We start from the raw sequence: 23556 nt of genomic DNA, 5'->3' as shown, positions 1-23556 counted from the left end.
AAGGGGCCAAATCCATCAACAAATTGGACTTTTATGACAAGGCAGCAGATGTCTCGGTCATTCATCTGGTGCCAACCCACAAATTGCGACATGTACTAAATTTAGCGCTAGACATTGGCATCGAGGTGAGATTTGAGGCCATGACATCTGGGTTCATATAATCATTGGGCTCCCAGAACCTTCGCTTCAGCACAAACTCTGAGCTGAATTAGATTCCATTGGAGTCATGTCCCCCCTCCCTCACCCCATATCGGCAAGAGTTCCTACCAGCTTCCCTAGAAAGCTTATGACAGTGATTCAGTGTCATCTGTGGGTAGTGGAGGATTGGCTGAAACCTGTCTTTGTTGGGATGTTTTTAAAGGGATACAGAGCCAAGGCAGGCAACTAGAATAAAGATGCATTAGAGCCATGATCTGCAGACTGGCTAATAAATGGTTAACATCGAAGAAACCCAACTTGAATCTTTGGAAAAGAACGCTGAGGTGATAGACTGTGTTATCTGCATTCTTTCCATGGAACCATCCATAAGCTAAAGGCTTATTCAAAATGTGGGAAGTACAGGAGGGCGTTCCATATATCCACCGCAGCCCATAGGGGAGAAAAGGGCAAATTAGTGCATAACATCGAAGACAGTTAGGGCACACCATTGGAGCAGACAATAGAATCATTTACTGAAATATCAACAAATAGTGGGGGAAAGGGAACCAAAGAAACCAGGAACAAGTGGAGGCCATTCAGTCCTTCAAGCCAATATGACCATGGCAGACTGTCCAATTCAGCCCACTTTCTCTCCATAGTCTTTGATCTCTGGTGATTGGAACCAGCTGGATCTTGTTGATTATGAGATCCTTGATTGGGGTTGTTAACCTGGGCCAATCAGGAAAGCTCTGGATGACCCAATGTAGCCAGGAGATAAGCATCATGGGAGAGAAGCATCACGGGAAGTAACATCATAGGAGTAACCAACTTAACTGTAACTGAAACCAGAGTTGGTGTCGGAGATACAGATGTTCAAGCAGAAGTTTGAGTAAATTTTGGAATGCAGTTTAGAGCTATAATACCCATTATGAAATAACACAACAAACACATAGCATACAGGATTGGAACTGCACAGCAGTTGAATATGTTTTCATGAAAATCAAGATGTTAGTTTGGTATAATACAATTAGACTACTGTAAAGAGTCATTTGCTTGAAATCAGTTTTTTTAAGACAGAAGGTAAAAGCAACTGAAGTCTTAGAACTATAGAAATGTAATTTTAAACTATCAATAGGCTTGAAGAGGAGGGGGACAAAAGGATATAACATCTCCTGAGAGCAGGGAGCTGGCTCTGAGCTAGCTGGCCACAACCAGTAACTGCACAAGTGAAAAAGGGTGACTTGGTGACAGGATTCTGGCCTTTGTGCAATTACTTCAATCCCTTAAGCTCCAAGAGCTATACCTAACTCCTTCTTGAAAACATTCAGTGTTTTGGCCTCAGTCGCCTCTCCACAGGCTCACCGCTCGCTGGGTGCAGCAGTTCCTCCTCGTTTCAGTCCCAAATGGCTGACCCCATTCCTTTAGACTGTGAGCCTCGGTTCTGAAATCCCCAGACAGGAAAGCAGTGGACGAGGATCGAATGCACTGGCTGCACTGAATTATGGGAGTGTGTAAGGATGGACCAAAGTGGAGATCCTTTGACAAGATCCTCAGTCTTTTGGGAAGCTTGAACCAACAGAAAAAACTTTGTGAATCAAAGGAAGAAAGGAAATCAGAGCAAGAGCAGGCCATTCATCCCATCGAGCTTGTGTAACTATTCAAACAGGATCATGGCTGATTCTCGGCACTCATGTTATTTGTTCCCTGATGTAACTGGTATCCAGAAATCTATGGAGTTCTGCCTTTAGCATGCGAATCTCTTTGTGTTTCAGGTTCGAACATTATGGCATGATCCCAAGAACATCGGCTGGAAGGATTATACTGCCTACAGGTGGCATTTGATTCACCGACCCAAAACAGGCTTCATCAGGTACGTCACTCAATATCCCCACTCAGCTACAGGTGTCCAAACAGACTGGGGTTCAGCTGCGTAGATCTGTAACATGGCACACAGACAGGCACAGAAAATAATCAAGTCAGCTCATGGAATGCTGCCCTTTATATCGAGAGGATTGGAGAGTAAGGATACAAAGCTTGCGCTGGAGTTATACAAAACCCTGGTTAGACCCCACATAGTGTACAGTGAGCAGATCTGAACACCACACCTTAGGAACGATGTACTGGCCTGGGAGGGAGCACAGTGCACGTTTACGTGAATGATACCTGGACTTCAGGGATTTAGTTATAAGGAGTGATTGTAAAAGTTAGGTCTGTTTTGCCTAGAATTTAGAAGGTTAAGGGGTGATCTGTTTGAAGTCTTCAAGGTATAGGGGACTCCAAAATTGTGGAGCATAGATTTAACGTGAGAGGGGAAATACTTAAAATGGAATTGAGGGGTAACTTTTTCACGCAGAGGGTGGTACGTGCATGGAATGAGCTGCCAGAGGAAGTGGTGGAGGCTGGTACAATTGCAACATTTAAGAGGCATTTGGATGGGCATATGAATAGGAAGGGTGTAGAGGGATATGGGCCAAGTGCTGGCAAATGGGACTAGTTTAGGTTGAGATATCTAGTCGGCATGGACGGGTTGGACCGAAGGGTCTATTTCCGTGCTGTCTAAGTCTGACTGTATGATTCTGTGTAAACAGGAGAAGACAGGGCAGATAAAGATAAACTATTTCCACTGGTTGGGAATTCTAGAACTAGAGACATAGTCTGAGATTTAGGGCCAGACCATTCAGGAGAGATGTTAGGAAGCACTTACACACACACAGGGTGGGAGAGGTTTGGAACTCTCTTCCACAAACAGCAGTGAGAAGGATAATTTTTTGTAAAAGAAAAGATATGAAGGGAGACGGGTCAAAGGCAGGTCTATGGAGTTAGGCCACAGATCAGCCATGATCTCATTGAATGGTAGGACAGGCATGAGGGGCTGAATGGCCTATATTCCTAAATTTCTCTAATGCAAATCCTACATTCACCTAGAAAACCACCTCCTGGATAAATAGCACAGAGGCTGTCTCGAGGTGGAAATTCCATTGCCCTGGGATGGGAGAGGTTTTGCCTGGTCTGTCCTATCATTTTGGTTTGATAGTTGTGCCAGGCAGCAACACAGAGGATGCAGAGGTTTTATCAATATGTAAATTATTAATTCATGGCCTTAATGGGAGACTAATCAGCAAGGTTAGATCTCATGGAATACAGGGAGAACTACCATTTGGATACAGAACTGGCTCAAAGGTAGAAGACAGAGGGTGGTGGTGGAGGGTTGTTTTTCAGACTGGAGGCCTGTGACCAGTGGAGTGCCACAAGGATCGGTGCTGGGCCCTCGACTTTTTGTCATTTACATAAATAATTTGGATGCGAGCATAAGAGGTACAGTTAGTAATTTTGCAGATGACACCAAAATTGGAGGTGTAGTGGACAGCGAAGAGGGTTACCTCAGATTATAACAGGATCTTGACCAAATGGGCCAATGGGCTGAGAAGTAGCAGATAGAGTTTAATTCAGATAAATGCGAGGTGCTGCATTTTGGGAAAGCAAATCTTAGCAGGACTTATACACTTAATGGTAAGGTCCTAGGGAGTGTTACTGAACAAAGAGACCTTGGAGTGCAGGTTCATAGCTCCTTGAAAGTGGAGTCGCAGGTAGATAGGATAGTGAAGAAGGCATTTGGTATGCTTTCCCTTATTGGTCAGAGTATTGAGTACAGGAGTTGGGAGGTCATGTTGCGGCTGTACAGGACATTGGTTAGGCCACTGTTGGAATATTGTGTGCAATTCTGGTCTCCTTCCTATTGGAAAGATGTTGTGAAACTTGAAAGGGGTCAGAAATGATTTACAAGGATGTTGCCAGGGTTGGAGGATCTGAGCTACAGGGAGAGGCTGAACAGGCTGGGGCTGTTTTCCCTAGAGCGTCAGAGGCTGAGGGGTGACCTTATAGAGGTTTACAAAATTATGAGGAGCATGGATAGGATAAATAGACAAAGTCTTTTTCCTGGGGTTGGGGAGTCCAGAATAGAGGGTGTAGGTTTAGGGTGAGAGGGGAAAGATATAAAAGAGACTTAAGGGGCAACCTTTTCACGCAGAGGGTGGTACATGTATGGAATGAGCTGCCAGAGGAAGTGGTGGAGGCTGGTACAATTGCAACATTTAAGAGGCATTTGGATGGGTATGTGAATAGGAAGGGTTTGGAGGGATATGGGCCGGGTGCTGGCAGGTGGGACTAGATTGGGTTGGGATATCTGATCAGCATGGACAGGTTGGACCGAAGGGTCTGTTTCCGTGCTGTACATCTCTGTGACTCTATAATTGCTCTGGAGAAAGTGGTGATGAGCTGCTGTCTTAGTGTTGCAATCTGTTGGGTGTAGGGACACCAAGCTATTAGGGAGAGAGCTCTGCAATTTTGACCCAGTGGTAGTGAAGGAATGGTGATAAATTTCCATGTCAGGATGGAGGGGCACTTGCAGGTGTTCCCATGTAGCTGGTACTCTCATCCTATAAGGTGGTGGAGGTAGAGCTTGCAGATTTGGAAGGTTCTATTGGAGGAGCCTAAGACTGTTTCTGTAGTAAATTGTGAAAACGGTACATACTGCTGCTACTGTAGCCAGTGGTAAAGGGAGCGAGTGTTGAAGGTGGTGGATGTGGTGCTGATCAAGTGGACTGCCTTGCTTTGGATGGTGTCAAGCTTCTTGAGTGTTGTTGGAGCTGCATCCATCCAGGGCAAGTAGGGAGTATTCCATCACACTCCTAACCTGTGCCTTGTAGGCTTTGGGGAGTCAGGGCCTGAGTTAGTTACTATGCAACACCTAGACTCTGACCTCCTCTTGGAGCCACAGTATTTATACAATGTGCTAAAGTGCTCCTAGAGACAAAGATCTTCTAATACATGGTGAGACTGCAGAAGATGGGTCTGTTGTCCTTGGAGATCACAAGATAAAATTTGACAGAGTCGTTAGAAGGTATATGAGATACAGATTAGATGACCTTCAGTATGGAAACAGGCCATTCAGCTGAACAGGTCCACACTGATGCTCCGAAGAGTAACCCACCCAGACCTATTCCCCTGCATTCACCCCTGACTAACGCACCTAACATGGCCAATTCACCTGGCCCGCACATTTTTGGACTGTGGGAGGAAACCAGAGCATCCGGAGGAAACCCACGCAGACACAGGGAGAATGTGCAAACTCTACACAGAGAGTCGCCTGAGGCGGGGATCGAACCTAAGTCCCTGGCACTGTGAGGCAGCAGTGCTAACCACTGAGCCACCGTGCCACCCAAAATGATTCTATGACAGACTCATAAAATGTTTACAACAGAGAATGTGGCATTGCAGCCATTGTGTCTATCTGGCTGTCTGCAAGATAGAAGATATCCAGGGAATGTTTCAGGGACATTGTTTCAAATCCCAAATGCTGACATTTGAACTCCATTTCTCAGAAAAAATCCAAAAGCGACCATACAACTACAATCAATTGGATTCACCAATGTCCTTGAGGGAAGGAAATCTGCAGCCCTTACCCAATCTGACCTACCTGTGATTCTATGTACAAGGCTGTCTTGTTTCACTACAACTCTGTTTGTTCTAAGCTTCAGAATCATGCCTATCCCCTTGGTTGGGGATAGAGTGACCCCCTTTAATGGGGGTCCCAGGGTATACCTCTGTGGGTACATATTTTTCCAACTGAACATCCTTCATTCAATAGGATCATGGCTGATTCAACATTCCTCGTGTCCACTTTCTCACCCTTTTCCCCATAACCCTCGATTCCCCGACTGATCAGCAATCTCTCTGTCTCAGCCTTAAATATACACAAGGACCCAGCCCCCTCAGCTCTCTGGGGCAAGGGATTCCAAAGACTCTCAACCCTCTGAGACAAGAAGTCCCTCCTCATCTCCGTCTTAAACTGGTTCCCCTTTATTCTGTCTAATCTAGACACTACAATGAAGAGAAACATCCGTCTCAGCATTGACCCTGTCAGGCCCCTTAAAGAATCTGATATCATTTAGTGGGATCATCTCTCATTCTGCTGAACTCCAGGGATTGTCTTATGAGCAGAGACTAAACAGGTTCAGACTCTGCTCATAAGACAATCCCTTCGTATCAGGGATCCTCAGAATGAGCCTTCTCCAAACTGCCTCCAATTAAATAATATCTTTCTTTCAGTAAGGGGGCCAAAACTGCTCACAGTACCCCAGGTGTGATCTCGCCAGCCCCTTGTGCAGTTGCAGTAAGACTTCCCACTTCTCGTACTCCAACTCGCTTGAAATAAGGGCTGACATTCCATTAGCCTTCCTGATTAAATGCTGTACCTGTGTGATAGCATTCTGTGTTTCACGCACAAATATGCCTTTCTTCTTTACTCAACCCGCACCCCCCCCCCCCCCCCCGACAGTCGTACAAAGGTTTTCAGTTGCTATTTTCCTGGAGGTGTTCACTGATTGAATTTCACTCAGTTGACACCTCGATTGAAACTAAAGACGGAGGAATCTCTGAGGAATGCAATAAATCCCCTCACACCACAGCTCCCTTTCAGCGCCAACATTTACAGGGTGAACGGTGAAGATTTCAGTCAGTGGCCACAAAATAAGCGTGTTGAGTTATTACTAACTGATTTGAAAGCGTTTTGAAATCTGAAGCCATTCAATAAAGAAGGAATCACGTGAAGCACAAAGTGAAAATCTGATTGAAATTCTTCTGTCTCCCTTTACGACTGTCCTCAAGATCTGCTTCTCGCGCCAAACTGATGGCGAACTGCCCTAATGTCTCACGATGTGGCTTGGTGTCAAATGCTCCTTTCCAATACTCCTCTGAAGCTGCCTGGGGACAGTTTATTATTTTAAGTGTTCTCTAAATCCCAGTTGGCTTCACATACTGAATCTGTCACTACGGAACATGGTTTGCTGAGACAGAGGCGTTCATAGAGTCATAGAGATGTACAGCATGGAAACAAACCCTTCGGTCCAACCCGTCCATGCCGATCAACTATCCCAACCCAATCTAGTCCCACCTGCCAGCACCTGGCCCATATCCCTCCAAACCCTTCCTATTCCTATCCCCATCCAAATGCCTCTTAAATGTTGCAATTGTACCAGCCTACACCACTTCCTCTGGCAGCTCATTCCATACACATACCACCCTCTGTGTGAAACGTTGCCCCTTAGGTCTCTTTTATATCTTTCCCCTCTCACCCTAAACCTATCCCCTCTAGTTCTGGACTCCCCGACCCCAGGGAAAAGACTTTGCCTATTTATCCTATCCATGCCCCTCATAATTTTGTAAACCTCTATAAGGTCACCCCTCAGCCTCCGACGCTCCAGGGAAAACAGCCCCAGCCTGTTCAGCCCCTGCTCGTTGATCATTTCTTGATGACTTGCAGCAAAATTACAAACGTCCGACATTTAGAAATTAACCTTTAAAGCATTGGTACATTGAGACAGCCCAGTTGACCACTCAGTTAGATTTAGGAGCACCATTGCTCACAGTCACCTTCGCATGGGCAGTGAGGGATGGGAAATAAGCGATGGCGCAGACAGCGATACCCATATCTCCTCAACGAAGGAAAAGGTAAACTTTTATTGGACTTAAATGCCATTTCCTTTAACCTAGTCATTGATGGTGACAAAGGGGATGTTATTCAAATACATTGAGGGTGAGTTTTCAAATGATGCTTTGGAAGTTGAAAGTAGTCACTTAGGGGCCTCGTGTCACCCGCAGATAACCCGGTCTAATCCTCAGTCTCAAACTGTAAATTCTGGAATATCTGACAGCAAAGTAAGTCTGCAGGCCCATCTCAGATCCCGACATGGAAGCAGGCCATTCAGCCCATCGAGTCCTCCATGCAGGCCCACCCAATGTAACCCTGCATGGCCTATGGCCAACCCACCTAACCTGCACACCTTTGGATTGTGGGTGGAAACTCTCACAGACACGTGGAGAATGTGCAAACTCCAAACCTGAGGGTGGAATGGATCCCATGTCCCCAGCTCTGTGAGGCAGCCGTGCTAACCACTGAGCCACTGTGCCGCCTCACTCTAAAGAGTGAAGAAGAGACGAATTGTCTCTGACAGTGAAAGTGAACACCAAACCCCAGGTAGCTGCATGACCCCATGGGCAGTGGACGCTCCATGCCCATCAGCCATCAGCCCAATGATTGACTCCTGAGTCTGGAGTTCCTGGAACAGACAAAAGAATTACAGGAAATGCTGTTGGTGAACTTTAGAAGTGTTCAAGACAGGCCATTCTCTTAAACAAAATGCAAAATTAATAGTGACCGCACTTCACTTGAAGTACTGCCTTTGATCTGTACGTCAGATTTCATAGAGTGAATGTCCATACCTATGATGTGCTCTGAGATAGAGAAGTTAGTGAGGGACATCTACTTTGAATGTGAATGCTGTAGTAGTTGTTTATGGGATGTGTTCTGATGTGGGTGCGTTCAGGTTTCATTCTGTGGTTGCAGACACTGTGTGAAGTGGATTTCAAGTACCCAACATCTGGAAGTGCAGCAAACACTGATTGCTGGAGAGACTCAGCAGGTCTGGCAGCGTCTGTTGAGAGGGAAAGAGAAACAGAGTTAGTTTTTCGAGTCCGGTGTTGAACTCAGAGTCCTGCTGCTGTTGCTGATGGACACAGAAGCTGCCAGGCCAGCTGACTTCCTCCAGCATTTCCTCTTTCGATTCCGATCTCCTGCATTTTGGTTTTCCCTGCGAGTACGGTTTGGTGCGTTAGGAAGCGTCTTCAGTTCTGCTTCTGTTTTCTGCAGAGTGGTGGTGTATGAAGGAAAACAAATCATGGCTGACTCTGGCCCAATCTACGACAAGACATTAGCTGGCGGACGACTAGGGCTGTTTGTCTTCTCCCAAGAGGCCCTCTACTTCTCTGACCTCAAATACGAGTGTCGAGGTAAGTGACTGTTGGTGTTTTTCTCTGGGTGTTTTATGGTGGAATATATAATAACCACAGGAGATTCCCTGTCGCCTCCTCACGCGGTCCCACCTCCAAATAGGTGTTCACAGGACCCTCTCATTATTACAGACCCACCCACTGGTTGAAGCAACCTGGACAAAGTTGGAATGGGCCATTTGCAGTCTTTATGACCTAGAATTTACATTGAAAATGTAGACAGTTACACATTATAGTTACATTTTATCATATTTTGCTTATTTATTATATATTAATAAAATATAACTTGTACATGTGAGTATACAACGTGTCACACTGCAAAATAATTAAATCCCTCTCAGTCATTGAGCTGTCCTGTTCTGATTATGACTCCGAAAGGATTCTTTTCACAATGATTAACAAAGGAACAGCAGGAGTTCCTTTAGCCCTTCCAACCTGGAGATCACAGTGGGTCAGGCAGCACTCATGGAGAGAGAGAGCAAGCTAATGTTTCGAGTCCAGGTGACTCTTCATCAAGAACTATTGTCTCGGCATTGTGTCTTTATTGTGTTACCTGAAAGTGGGCCAACAGTAGTTCCCTGGTGCATTCTCCATGGAGAGGCCATGACTAACCAGAATAGAAGACCAATCTGCACCATTTTCTCAAGCTATACTCTGAAATTTGGCATTCTTGCATCAGTCCTGACGAGTGCAAAAAGAAACATTCTGACAGTGTGTCTTGGAAATATTCCTCTCTTCCTTGAGACTTCTAGCTGGGGAGGGTACAGCGGGTATCAAGGAGGGCACATGGAATGTTGGCATTTTCCCCCAAAGAGAATGGAACATAAAAATACTGAAGGGTTGTTGCAACTGCACAAGGTATTAGCAAGGCTGAAGCTGGTGTAATCTGTACAGATTTGGTCCCCTTATTCGAGGAAGGATGCAATTCCATTGGATGCAGTTCAGCGAAAGCTTAGATTAATTCCAGAAATGAAAGGCTTCACCTATGAGGAGAGTTTGAGCAGTTTAGGCCTATTCCCACTGGAGCTTTGAAGAATGAGAGGAGATCTCATCAAGGTCTCTAAGATGCGAAAGGAGAGTGACAGTAGATGTAGAGAGGATGTTTCTCATATCGGTCAATCTAGGATGAGAGGACAAAGATGGTAGATTTAAAACTGAGATGAGGAGAAATTATCTCATCTCAAAGGGCGAAAAATCTGTGGCGTTCACTACCCCAGAGTGTGAGGGATGCCAGGACACTGACTAAGTTTAGGAGATAAGAACGATTTTTTAAAATTGATGATGGGTTGAAGGGTTATGGAGAGCAGACAGGAAAGTGGAGTTGAGGCCAAGATGAAATCATCCCAGGATTGTATTGAATGGAGGAATAGGCTGGAGGGGCTGAATGGCCTACTCCTGCACCAAGCCCTTATGAGATACCATTTTGCAAAGTCATGGGAGGCCCCCGAGTGTAAAGAGTTTCAATGCGACATCTTGTTTTCACAGATAACTGAGCACCCGCTGGCGGCACACGCGATGGAATCCCTGGATGTTCCTGTGCTGCCCCGTCACCTCAACTGGACTGGGAGTCCCGACTTTCCGCCCACCCCTCCTTCCGTCCCCGCCCCCTCCATTGTCGTTCTGAGTGTAACCTTCGACCTGTGGCCCCTCCACACTGTTCCCCGACCCCGTTCCCCTTCCCTCACACACAACTCCATTCACCTTCAGCCAACTGTGGTGACTGTTCCCTCCCGCTCTGTGCACCAGCTCCCTCTGAACGGCCTGGCAGGAATGCGGCAAACCTAGATGTTCCCGACAGGAAGCCGACTGTATCTCCGACACGTCTCGCAACTGTCACTATACCTAGTTAGAGGGATTACTGATCATTTAACAAACGTATCGTACTGCAATTTAAGCCTGCCGTTACTATTTTCTGATAAGGCTGTTGTCAAGGAGACTCGGACTGTTACTTTCTTTAACAAAAAAAAACGAGAGAAAGAAGGAAGTCTGATTTAACAATGTTTAAAAATGACATCTTCTGGGAAACAAGAATGAATTACAAAAAAAAGTTTTCAAAACACTTTGTTTACAACTTTTTCTAGCACATTTCATTGTCTGTATGTAAAAGCTTTCAGCCATTCGGTATTACACGAGGCACAGCTATTGCAGTCATAACATACAAATCCTATAGACATTCTCTCTCTTATGTAACACTGAATTGATTTAACTGACATGCTCAGCTGAGTGAAAGCTATTCTGGGCGGGTGCTTCATAGACAAAGCAAGCCGCAACCAATAATATATCGGCTTCATCTGAATATATGTGGATGTGCATCTATGTATATTCTATATATCACATATCATTTTTGTTTTATTGTACACACATTGCAGTCTTTCAATGTTAGTGACAGCTATTAACACTTCTTCTGACATGAAAAGCAACCCCTTCCTCCTTGTAACCTTTCTGCATCTCCCCTCCCCTCCTTTCTCCCAACCTCCCCACCAACCCTTCCCCATCCCATTTTACCCAACACACCAACACCCCCCCCCCCCACCGCACCTCAGAATCGTTGGACAAGGAACGTCAAGTGGTTCCACAGACCATCACACAAAACACGACCACCTTTCAAAGGAAGAGAAAACAGTTTGCAGAGGGTGAGGGGGCAAAAGATGTGAATATTTAGATTGTATCATATTTTCCTATTTAATTTATTTATGATTTTATTTTCTCTCTCTCTCTCCCCCCTTTCTTTAAAAAAAAATTGTTTGTGGGAAGCAGTGAATTTTGCCAAAGATTGTAAATAATTTATTTATTTGTTTACACTGAAGCAATATCGAAATTTGAAAAAAAGAATCTTGGCCGGCAAACCCTAATCTATATTTTTTTGATTAATATTAGGCAAATAAACTATCGAAAAGGCTGAAACAGTGTTCTGTGAGTTAAACCAATTTGTGTTAATACACAGTATTTGTTAGTCAAATTTGCTCTACCTTGGGTATCCGTTTAAATCGTAAAATAAAAATAAACTCTGGTATTCTGCAAAGCAGGCGAGACCAAGGCCTATACTTAGGCCTGGTGTTTACCTTGGATACTGTGCAGGCCTCTCATGACACAATTGGCCTCTCTATTAATCTGCTCTGTCCCTGAAGCGAGTGGTACTAACTGAACTTGGCAGTTCTGACTTAATATTCACTCAAGCAACAGGCCCTTCCCCAAAACCCGTGCCTGACCTCTTCCTGGCAAATTCAAACTGGGCAAGCCTGCCAGTAATAAACGGGCACTTTCTGACCAGGCATCGCAAACCGTGCCCTACAACGATCGCAGGGTTGGTTTCGCCAACTATTGCTGGCACCAGGCAACTCCCACATTTTCCATTGCTCCATTCTAGTGGTATTTACCTCAAACACTGCACAATGAGTGTACGGCGATATTCCACCCCCCTCTGAGAGCATCAGGATAACCGTGTGTTGTTTGATCCAAAATCTTGCCACATCAGTGCATGCCTTCACATTGTAAAGCAGTTGAGTACTGCAGGTTTCGTTTTCTTTCATCAGATTTTGACACTTGTTCATTGTGTTTTTTTTTTCTTTGGAAGTATATAAATATATGCATAAACGCGCACACAAGTTTAGCACATTAACTGTACATAGCTAAGGGTGCAGTTTGTTAATGAAGCATTTAATAAAAATACTCAGCTTTACGTTTCAATATTCTTTTATCAGAGTTGCAGCACTCGCTTGCAAAGGATTGCTCTCCTGTACAGCAATGCATTTGGCTCAGGTGATAAAGCAGAGCAGAAGCAATCTGCATGGTTTCTTCCTTGGGTAATAAGTGTCACACTTACAACATGCCTCTGTCATGAGTTCAAACAGTGTGTCATAGATGGGGAGGGGAAAGCAACAACAAACTGTAGTAGCTCACAGAAGTCAGGGATTGTTAGATAGAAAGGAAGAGAGTGTCTAGAAATCCCACAAACCTCTGTGGTGTAGCCACTGTTCTAACGTAGAAGAGAATGCAGCAACCATATTGCACACAGAACAAGCTGCAAGTGGGCAGTATCGGGGTGATCTGTCTTTGTCACGTTGGTTGAGGACAAATATTGGTCAGGACATCATGAAAGCCATTCGACATTTAGAATTGTGCCGTGGGGTCACACCTACTTTGAGCCCAGGTGGATCACCCCTTCAGGAAGAAAATCTGAAGTCCTTACCTAGTCTGGCTTACACTTGCCCCCCGATCGACAGTGAAGTGGTGACTCCACTCAATGGCAGGGGTGTGTGCCTTGCCTGCGATGCCCACATCGCCTGAAAGAATAATGAGAAAAACCTTGTCTTTCAGAAGCCAGTCCATCAAACTGCCTTCTCCCGCTGTCTGTCAACCCTTCCCTCAGCAAGAAATACATTCAATTGTTTCTTGACTCCATGTACACTGCATGATGAATGGAATTCTACATTTGTGTTGAAGTGAACAGCCTTCACAGTTTTGCTGTCAATGTTGACTAAATTGCAACCTGCAAGAAAATTTTCTTTGTTTACTCATCTGCTTGTTATGATCAGGAAGGCAATGCCAGAGAGGGGGCCAGAATTGAATTGAAATTTTCAGAATGCAGTTGGAGAAATCCTTGATAAACAGGAGAGTTGCCAAGCTGTGGAGAAAGAACAGAAAGTATAGGTTTAATTGGACAGTTTCTTACAAAGACCTTGCGCAGACATGATGGGACAAATTAGGATAAAAAGCCGATACAACGTTGAGAGCCAAAGGGCCTGTATTGTTCTGTACTGTCCTGTGTTCTCGATGGCCTGTTTGTGCACTGTAAGGATTTGTGAGCTTTTCTGTGAGTCTTTGAAAACAGAGAATGTATGTGAAGGTGAAAGCGAGAGAGAGCCTTCCAGAATCAAAGGATAGAATCATGATGGATGGGTTATAAATGTTGTGAGCTGGGGGTAAAGATGGTGAGTATGACATTCAGGAGGATATTCAGGAGTAAGAACATTCTGGAATGGTGGGGATGAGGTCATTTCTGTGTTAGGTAAGTTAAGCTCGAGATATGTCACTGCAACTGCTTTCTGGGCCTTTATCAGGAAGGAATGGTTCCTCAAACTATTCCTGGAGTGAGTGATTTCAGGAGTGAGGAGACAGGGCAGGTATTGTCTGAGCACCAATGAACAGCTGAAATAAAAATGAAGAAGACTGGAGAAACTCAGCAAGTCTGGCAGCATCTGTGGTGAGAGGAAACAGTTAATGTTTAGAATCTGTTATGACTCTTCTTCATACATGAAGAGCGATCACTTCCAAAGAGATATTGGATTCAAGCCATTAACACAGATGCTGCCAGACCCGCTAAATTTCTCCAGCATTTTTTGTTTTTGTCTCAGATTTCCAGCAGTTTTGCTTTTAATGAGTACCTTGATCTTTCCTTGACCTTCTTTGTCGGTTCTAAAGTTAACTGAAGCTCGAGATGAGGAAGTATTCCCCCAGTGAAGAGGAACCAATGAATGCTCTTCCAACTCTCCTGCTTGTTCAATTTCTATTTCACAATCCCTTAGCTCAGGAAGGCTGGGCAAGACCCAGTTCTGGCAAGATCATGAATCTCCTCACTCAAAATATCCTACATTTAATTGAAACCTGGTGGGTCCATAAGTAACTTTATACATAGCTCTTCCTTCCACATTGATACGTTTAGGGTGACTTGTTACAAGGTTCCCGTTGGAGCCCTGTTGCCTCCTGCTGTGCAGTGTGGGTAAATTGATGTACGACGGCCTGTAGCTTCCTCCTCTCACATTGGGAAGACCCTACAGGCATGGCACATATGCCACCTTTTGAGAATCCACTTTTGCCCCCTGCTCTGCTTGAGGGAATAAAAAAACGAAAGGGCAATGTTAAGGCTTGCATCTTCTAATTGGTTTTAAACCAAAGGCTGTCAGTGCAGCAGAGTGCTACAGGGCAGTGCCCAAGCCCCAATGTGTGAACTGATGGAAAAGCATTTAGTAATGACAAAACTCTGGCCCATAGGAGCAAACACCTTGCCTGCTCCACTATTCAATAAGATCATGGTCTATTCTGACCAGAAGACTCAACCCCGCTTTCCCACCTAGCCCCCAGTACTCCTTGACTCCCCATCAATCCCCACCTAGCCCCCAGTACTCCTTGACTCCTTGACTCCCCATCAATCCCCACCTAGCCCCCAGTACTCCTTGACTCCTTGACTCCCCATCAATCCCCACCTAGCCCCCAGTACTCCTTGACTCCCCATCAATCACGAATGTTTCTAACTCATGCTCAATGACCCTGCTTCCAAAATGTTCCAGGGAAGTGAATTCCACAGACTTCGACCCCCTGAGAGGAGAGGAGGAAAGGAAATGGATACGCCTTCAACATTAAAGTGTGGTCAGCCTACCCTGACATGAAACATGGAAAATAAGCCACAGATCTGACAACTGAACACTTTGACATTCGTGAGCCCAGTCAGCATGCACTCCACAAATTGTCCTGATGGAAGTGGAAGCAGGAGTTGGGACTATTTCCAGTTGGCACAGAGACAGTGTCCCTGGGCATGTAAGGACAGCCAGCAGGCTCCCGAAACAGAGCAGGCCTCGGCTGCAATGAGAGGCACTTTAACGAGAAGCTGCTGTCTCAGGCGCTTGTTAAAGCTTCACTAAAAATACTAAAAGCAAGTCAGCTCAGCAAAGTGAAGGCATACCCTGGGTAGGCTGGCATTTGGATACTGAATAGCCCAGGATGGCTGGGGGCCTGTGAGATTGCCAGGAGTCAGTACAGTACTATGGTCTGTAGGCCGAGAGTCATTGCAGTAGATTAGATTCCCTACAGTATGGAAACAGGCCATTTGGCCGAACAAGACCCTCTGAAGGGTAACCCACCTAGACCCATTCCCTGACCTTATATTTACCCTGACAAATGCACCTAACAGAATGGGCAATTTAGCATGGCCAATTCACTTTCACATCTTTGGATTGTGGGAGGAAACTGGAGCACCCAGAGTACACCCACGCAGACAAAGGAAGAATGTGCAAACTCCACACAGACAGTCACCCAAGGCGGGAATTGAACCTGGGTCGCTGGCACTGTGAGGCAGCAGTGCTAACCACTGAGCCACCGTGCCGTCCACCCACAATACTGGGGCTTTCAGTTATTGTAGTACTGAGGCCTGGAGTTATTGTAGTACTAGAGCCGGGAGTTATAGTAGTACTGAGGACTGGGGTCAATGCAGTACTGGGACCTGGAGTTATTGTAGTACTGGGGCCTGGAGTTATTGTAGTACTGGAGCAGGGGGTTATTGTAGTACTGGGACCTGGAGTTATTGTAGTACTGGAGCAGGGAGTTATTGTAGTACTGGAGCAGGGGGTTATTGTAGTACTGGAGCAGGGAGTTATTGCAGTACTGGGACCTGGAGTTATTGTAGTACTGGAGCAGGGGGTTATTGTAGTACTGGAGCAGGGGGTTATTGTAGTACTGGGACCTGGAGTTATTGTAGTACTGGAGCAGGGGGTTATTGTAGTACTGGGACCTGGAGTTATTGTAGTACTGGAGCAGGGAGTTATTGTAGTACTGGAGCAGGGGGTTATTGTAGTACTGGAGCAGGGAGTTATTGCAGTACTGGAGCAGGGAGTTATTGCAGTACTGGGACCTGGAGTTATTGTAGTACTGGAGCAGGGAGTTATTGTAGTACTGGAGCAGGGAGTTATTGCAGTACTGGGACCTGGAGTTATTGCAGTACTGGGACCTGGAGTTATTGTAGTACTGGAGCCTGGAGTTATTGTAGTACTGGAGCCTGGAGTTATTGTAGTACTGGGACCTGGAGTTATTGTAGTACTGGAGCAGGGGGTTATTGTAGTACTGGAGCAGGGAGTTATTGCAGTACTGGGACCTGGAGTTATTGTAGTACTGGAGCAGGGGGTTATTGTAGTACTGGAGCAGGGGGTTATTGTAGTACTGGGACCTGGAGTTATTGTAGTACTGGAGCAGGGGGTTATTGTAGTACTGGGACCTGGAGTTATTGTAGTACTGGAGCAGGGAGTTATTGTAGTACTGGAGCAGGGGGTTATTGCAGTACTGGGACCTGGAGTTATTGTAGTACTGGAGCAGGGAGTTATTGCAGTACTGGGACCTGGAGTTATTGTAGTACTGGAGCCTGGAGTTATTGTAGTACTGGAGCAGGGAGTTATTGCAGTACTGGGACCTGGAGTTATTGTAGTACTGGAGCAGGGAGTTATTGCAGTACTGGGACCTGGAGTTATTGTAGTACTGGGACCTGGAGTTATTGTAGTACTGGAGCAGGGAGTTATTGCAGTACTGGGACCTGGAGTTATTGTAGTACTGGAGCCTGGAGTTATTGTAGTACTGGAGCAGGGGGTTATTGTAGTACTGGAGCAGGGAGTTATTACAGTACTGGGACCTGGAGTTATTGTAGTACTGGGACCTGGAGTTATTGTAGTACTGGAGCAGGGAGTTATTGCAGTACTGGAGCAGGGAGTTATTGCAGTACTGGGACCTGGAGTTATTGTAGTACTGGAGCCTGGAGTTATTGTAGTACTGGAGCAGGGAGTTATTGTAGTACTGGAGCAGGGAGTTATTGCAGTACTGGGACCTGGAGTTATTGTAGTACTGGAGCCTGGAGTTATTGTAGTACTGGAGCAGGGGGTTATTGTAGTACTGGAGCAGGGGGTATTGTAGTACTGGGACCTGGAGTTATTGTAGTACTGGAGCAGGGAGTTATTGTAGTACTGGGACCTGGAGTTATTGTAGTACTGGGACCTGGAGTTATTGTAGTACTGGAGCAGGGGGTTATTGTAGTACTGGAGCAGGGGGTTATTGCAGTACTGGGACCTGGAGTTATTGTAGTACTGGAGCAGGAGGTTATTGTAGTACTGGGACCTGGAGTTATTGTAGTACTGGAGCAGGGGGTTATTGTAGTACTGGGACCTGGAGTTATTGTAGTACTGGAGCAGGGGGTTATTGTAGTACTGGGACCTGGAGTTATTGTAGTACTGGAGCAGGGGGTTATTGTAGTACTGGGACCTGGAGTTATTGTAGTACTGGAGCAGGGAGTTATTGTAGTACTGGAGCAGGGGGTTATTGCAGTACTGGGACCTGGAGTTATTGTAGTACTGGGACCTGGAGTTATTGTAGTACTGGAGCAGGGGGTTATTGTAGTACTGGGACCTGGAGTTATTGTAGTACTGGAGCAGGGAGTTATTGTAGTACTGGAGCAGGGGGTTATTGTAGTACTGGAGCAGGGAGTTATTGTAGTACTGGAGCAGGGAGTTATTGTAGTACTGGGACCTGGAGTTATTGTAGTACTGGAGCAGGGAGTTATTGCAGTACTGGGACCTGGAGTTATTGCAGTACTGGGACCTGGAGTTATTGTAGTACTGGAGCCTGGAGTTATTGTAGTACTGGAGCAGGGAGTTATTGTAGTACTGGGACCTGGAGTTATTGTAGTACTGGGACCTGGAGTTATTGTAGTACTGGAGCAGGGAGTTATTGTAGTACTGGAGCAGGGAGTTATTGTAGTACTGGGACCTGGAGTTATTGTAGTACTGGGACCTGGAGTTATTGTAGTACTGGAGCCTGGAGTTATTGTAGTACTGGAGCAGGGAGTTATTGTAGTACTGGGACCTGGAGTTATTGTAGTACTGGGACCTGGAGTTATTGTAGTACTGGAGCAGGGAGTTATTGTAGTACTGGAGCAGGGAGTTATTGTAGTACTGGGACCTGGAGTTATTGTAGTACTAGGACCTGGAGTTATTGTAGTACTGGGACCTGGAGTTATTGTAGTACTGGAGCAGGGAGTTATTGCAGTACTGGAGCAGGGAGTTATTGCAGTACTGGGACCTGGAGTTATTGTAGTACTGGAGCAGGGAGTTATTGTAGGACTGGAGCAGGGAGTTATTGCAGTACTGGGACCTGGAGTTATTGCAGTACTGGGACCTGGAGTTATTGTAGTACTGGGACCTGGAGTTATTGTAGTAGTGGCGCCTGGGGTTATTGTAGTACTGGGACCTGGAGTTATTGTAGTACTGGGACCTGGAGTTATTGTAATACTGGAGCCTGGAGTTATTGTCGTAGTGGGACCTGGGGTTATTGTAGTACTGGGACCTGGAGTTATTGCAGTACTGGAGCAGGGAGTTATTGCAGTACTGGGACCTGGAGTTATTGTAGTACTGGAGCCTGGAGTTATTGTAGTACTGGAGCAGGGAGTTATTGCAGTACTGGGACCTGGAGTTATTGCAGTACTGGGACCTGGAGTTATTGTAGTACTGGGACCTGGAGTTATTGTAGTAGTGGCGCCTGGGGTTATTGTAGTACTGGGACCTGGAGTTATTGTAGTACTGGGACCTGGAGTTATTGTAGTACTGGAGCCTGGAGTTATTGTCGTAGTGGGACCTGGAGTTATTGTAGTACTGGGACCTGGAGTTATTGCAGTACTAGGACCTGGAGTTATTGTAGTACTGGAGCAGGGAGTTATTGTAGTAGTGGGGCCTGGGGTTATTGTAGTACTGGGGCCTGGGGGCAATGCAGTGATGGGGCCTGGCGTTGTTGCAGTAGTGGGGCCTGGATTTATTGTAGTACTGGAGCCTGGAGTTATTGTAGTACTGGGGTCTGGGGTCTCTGCAGTACTGGGGTCTGGAGTCACTGCAGTACTGGGGTCTGGGGACACTGCAGTACTGGGGCCTGGGGTCACTACAGTACTGGGGCCTGGAGTTATTACAGTACTGGGACCTGGAGTTATTACAGTACTGGGACCTGGAGTTATTGTAGTACTGGAGCAGGGAGTTATTGTAGTACTGGAGCAGGGAGTTATTGCAGTACTGGGACCTGGAGTTATTGCAGTACTGGCACCTGGAGTTATTGTAGTACTGGAGCCTGGAGTTATTGTAGTACTGGAGCAGGGAGTTATTGCAGTACTGGGACCTGGAGTTATTGTAGTACTGGGACCTGGAGTTATTGTAGTACTGGAGCCTGGAGTTATTGTAGTACTGGAGCAGGGAGTTATTGCAGTACTGGGACCTGGAGTTATTACAGTACTGGGACCTGGAGTTATTGCAGTACTGGGACCTGGAGTTATTGTAGTACTGGAACCTGGAGTTATTGCAGTACTGGGACCTGTAGTTATTGTAGTACTGGAGCAGGGAGATATTGTAGTACTGGGGCCTGGGGTTATTGTAGTACTGGGGCCTGGAGTTATTGTAGTACTGGGGTCTGGAGTCACTGCAGTACAGGGGCCTGGGGTCACTACAGTACTGGGGCCTGGAGTTATTACAGTACTGGGACCTGGAGTTATTACAGTACTGGGACCTGGAGTTATTGTAGTACTGGAGCAGGGAGTTATTGTAGTAGTGTGGCCTGGAGTTATTGTAGTACTGGGGCTGGGGTCATGGCAGTACTGGGGCCTGGAGTTTTGTAGTACTGGGGCCTGGCGTTAATGTAGTAGTGTGGTCTGGGGGCAATGCAGGACTGGGGCCTGGGGTCAAGGCAGTACTGGGACCTGGGGTCACTGCAGTACTGGGACCTGGAGTTATTGCAGTACTGGGACCTGGAGTTATTGCAGTGCTGGAGCAGGGAGTTATTGTAGTACTGTGGCCTGGAACTATTGTAGTACGGAACTGGGAGTTATTGTTGTACTGGGAACTGGAGTTATTGTAGTACTGGAGCCTGGCGTTATTGTAGTACTGGGGCCTGGAGATTTGTAGTACTGGGGCTGGGGTCACGGCTGTACTGAGGCCTCGAGTCATTGTAGTACTCGGGCATGGAGTTATTGTAGTACTGGGGCCTGGAGTTTTGTAGTACTGGGGCCTGGAGTTATTGTAGTACTGGGGCCTGGAGTTTTGTAGTACTGGGGCCTGGAGTTATTGTAGTACTGGGGCCTGGAGTTATTGTAGTACTGGGGTCTGGGGGCAATGCAGGACTGGGGCCTGGGGTCACGGCAGTACTGGGACCTGGGGTCACTGCAGTATTGGGACCTGGAGTTATTGCAGTACTGGGGCCTGGAGTTATTGTAGTGGTGAAGCATGGAGTTATGGTAGTACTGGGGTCTGGGGGCAATGCAGTACTGGGGCCTGGGGTCACGGCAGTACTGGGACCTGGGGTCACTTCAGTATTGGGACCTGGAGTTATTGCAGTACTGGGGCCTGGAGTTATTGTAGTGGTGGGGCATGGAGTTATTGTAGTACTGGGGTCTGGGGGCAATGCAGTATTGGGACCTGGGGTTACAGCTGTACTGGGGCCTGGAGTTGTTGCAGTAGTGGGGTCTGGAAGTTTTGTAGTACTGGGGTCTGGGGTCAATGCAGTACTGGGGCCTGGAGCTATTGTAATACTGGGGCCTGGATTTATTGTAGTACTGGGACCTGGAGTTATTGTAGTACAGGGGTCTGGGGTCACTGCAGTACTGGGGTCTGGAGTCACTGCCGTACTGGGGTCTGGGGTCACTGCAGTACTGGGGTCTGGTGTCACTGCAGTACTGGGGTCTGGAGTCACTGCAGTACTGGGGTCTGGGGTCACTGCAGTACTGGGGTCTGGAGTCACTGCCGTACTGGGGTCTGGGGTCACTGCAGTACTGGGGTCTGGTGTCACTGCAGTACTGGGGTCTGGAGTCACTGCAGTACTGGGGTCTGGGGTCACTGCAGTACTGGGGTCTGGAGTCACTGCAGTACTGGGGTCTGGAGTCACTGCAGTATTGGGGTCTGAGGTCACGGCAGTACTGGGGCCTGGGGTCACTGCAGTACTGGGGCCTGGGGTCATTGCATTACTGGGGCCTGGGGTTACTGCAGTACTGGGACCTGGGGTCACTGCAGTACTGGGACTTGGGGTCACTGCAGTACTGGGACCTGGGGTCACTGCAGTACTGGGGCCTGGGGTCACTGCAGTACTGGGACTTGGGGTCACTGCAGTACTGGGACCAGGGGTCACTGCAGTACTGGGACCTGGGGTCACTGCAGTACTGGGGCCTGGGGTCACTGCAGTACTGGGGCCTGGGGTCACTGCAGTAATGGGGTCTGGGGTCACTGCAGTACTGGGGTCTGGGTCACTGCAGTACTGGGGCCTGGGGTCACTGCAGTACTGGGGTCTGGGGTCACTGCAGTAGTGGGGTCTGGGTCACTGCAGTACTGGGACTTGGGGTCACTGCAGTACTGGGACCTGGGGTCACTGCAGTACTGGGGTCTGGGGTCACTGCAGTACTGGGGTCTGGGGTCACTGCAGTACTGGGGTCTGGGTCACTGCAGTACTGGGACTTGGGGTCACTGCAGTACTGGGACTTGGGGTGACTGCAGTACTGGGGTCTGGGGTCACTGCAGTACTGGGGCCTGGGGTCACTGCAGTACTGGGACTTGGGGTCACTGCAGTACTGGGACTTGGGGTCACTGCAGTACTGGGACCTGGGGTCACTGCTGTACTGAGACCTGGGGTCACTGCAGTACTGGGGTTTGGGGTCACTGCAGTACTGGGGTCTGGGGTCACTGCAGTAGTGGGGTCTGGGTCACTGCAGTACTGGGGCCTGGGGTCACTGCAGTACTGGGGTCTGGGGTCACTGCAGTAGTGGGGTCTGGGTCACTGCAGTACTGGGGCCTGGGGTCACTGCAGTACTGGGGTCTGGGGTCACTGCAGTACTTGGGTCTGGGGTCACTGCAGTACTGGGGTCTGGGGTCACTGCAGTACTGGGACCTGGGGTCACTGGCAGTACTGGGACCTGGGGTCACTGCAGTACTGGGGTCTGGGGTCACTGCAGTACTGGGGTCTGGGGTCACTGCAGTAGTGGGGTCTGGGTCACTGCAGTACTGGGGCCTGGGGTCACTGCAGTACTGGGACCTGGGGTCACTGCAGTACTGGGGTCTGGGGTCACTGGCAGTACTGGGACCTGGAGTCACTGCAGTACTGGGACCTGGGGTGACTGCACTGGAATCCCAAGGTGAGTTGGTAGCTTAGCTCAGTAGATCATTAAAATGTCACAATTATTTGCCGAAAATGATCATAGAAGGTTAATGGAATGCTGTCCTTTGTATTGGTGCATGGGATGTGGTCATCACAGACATGACTTATATTTGTTGTTGTACTGAGTCACTTCCCAGGCCATAGGTGACAGCAACCAGGAGTCGATGACAATGCAGGGGGTCTGCACTCCCACATAGACCAGACCAGGTATGGACTGCAGATTTCTTTCCCTCAAAGGAATGAGTACCCTCAGATGAGTTTTAATAAGAATCGATGGCAGTTATAATGGTCACCATCATCGAGACCAGCTCTATGTTGCGGAATTATTCATTGAATTTAAAATTCTGCTGGGTGGATTTAAACCCCTGGTCCAGCGACATTACCATGAGACATGAGCTCCCTTTGAAAATTGTCCTATTGGACCAGGGGGTTTATCTCATTCGATAGAGATGACTGGTGGTGCTTCAGTCAGTGAGTCCCCACACCTCGGGCAAGGAGTGAGATTGAGAAGGAGAGTCCTTTGGGGTGACTTCAGCTGATATGGGAATTGACGCCATGCTGTTTTCATTCCTCTCCATCATAAACTGGCCTTCCAGCCAACTGAGCTAACCAGCTCCTGAGCATACAGTGAGTTATTCTTCAGCC

At 47.3% G+C, this 23556-nt stretch overlaps 1 protein-coding gene across 1 annotated transcript in view; it reads left to right on the top strand.

The window, feature by feature from the left end:
* The window catches only part of LOC122552616 (thrombospondin-2-like), a 73896-nt gene extending 61232 nt beyond the window's left edge, over positions 1-12664 (top strand). The window contains exons 20-22 of the mRNA XM_043695381.2: positions 1911-2008; positions 8846-8985; positions 10471-12664. Coding sequence (XP_043551316.1) covers positions 1911-2008; positions 8846-8985; positions 10471-10478 — 246 coding nt within the window. The 3' untranslated portion in view covers positions 10479-12664. The remainder of the gene's footprint in view (positions 1-1910; positions 2009-8845; positions 8986-10470) is intronic.
* The last annotated feature ends 10892 nt before the right edge of the window (positions 12665-23556 follow it).

Source organism: Chiloscyllium plagiosum, unplaced genomic scaffold, assembly GCF_037043375.1.
Source record: "Chiloscyllium plagiosum isolate Xiang-an unplaced genomic scaffold, Cpla_swu_hap1 HiC_scaffold_10, whole genome shotgun sequence".
In the NCBI taxonomy this organism is placed as follows: Eukaryota; Metazoa; Chordata; class Chondrichthyes; order Orectolobiformes; family Hemiscylliidae; genus Chiloscyllium; species Chiloscyllium plagiosum.
Note: the sequence above shows the minus strand (reverse complement) of the source record. Positions and strands in the feature narration are given on the sequence as shown.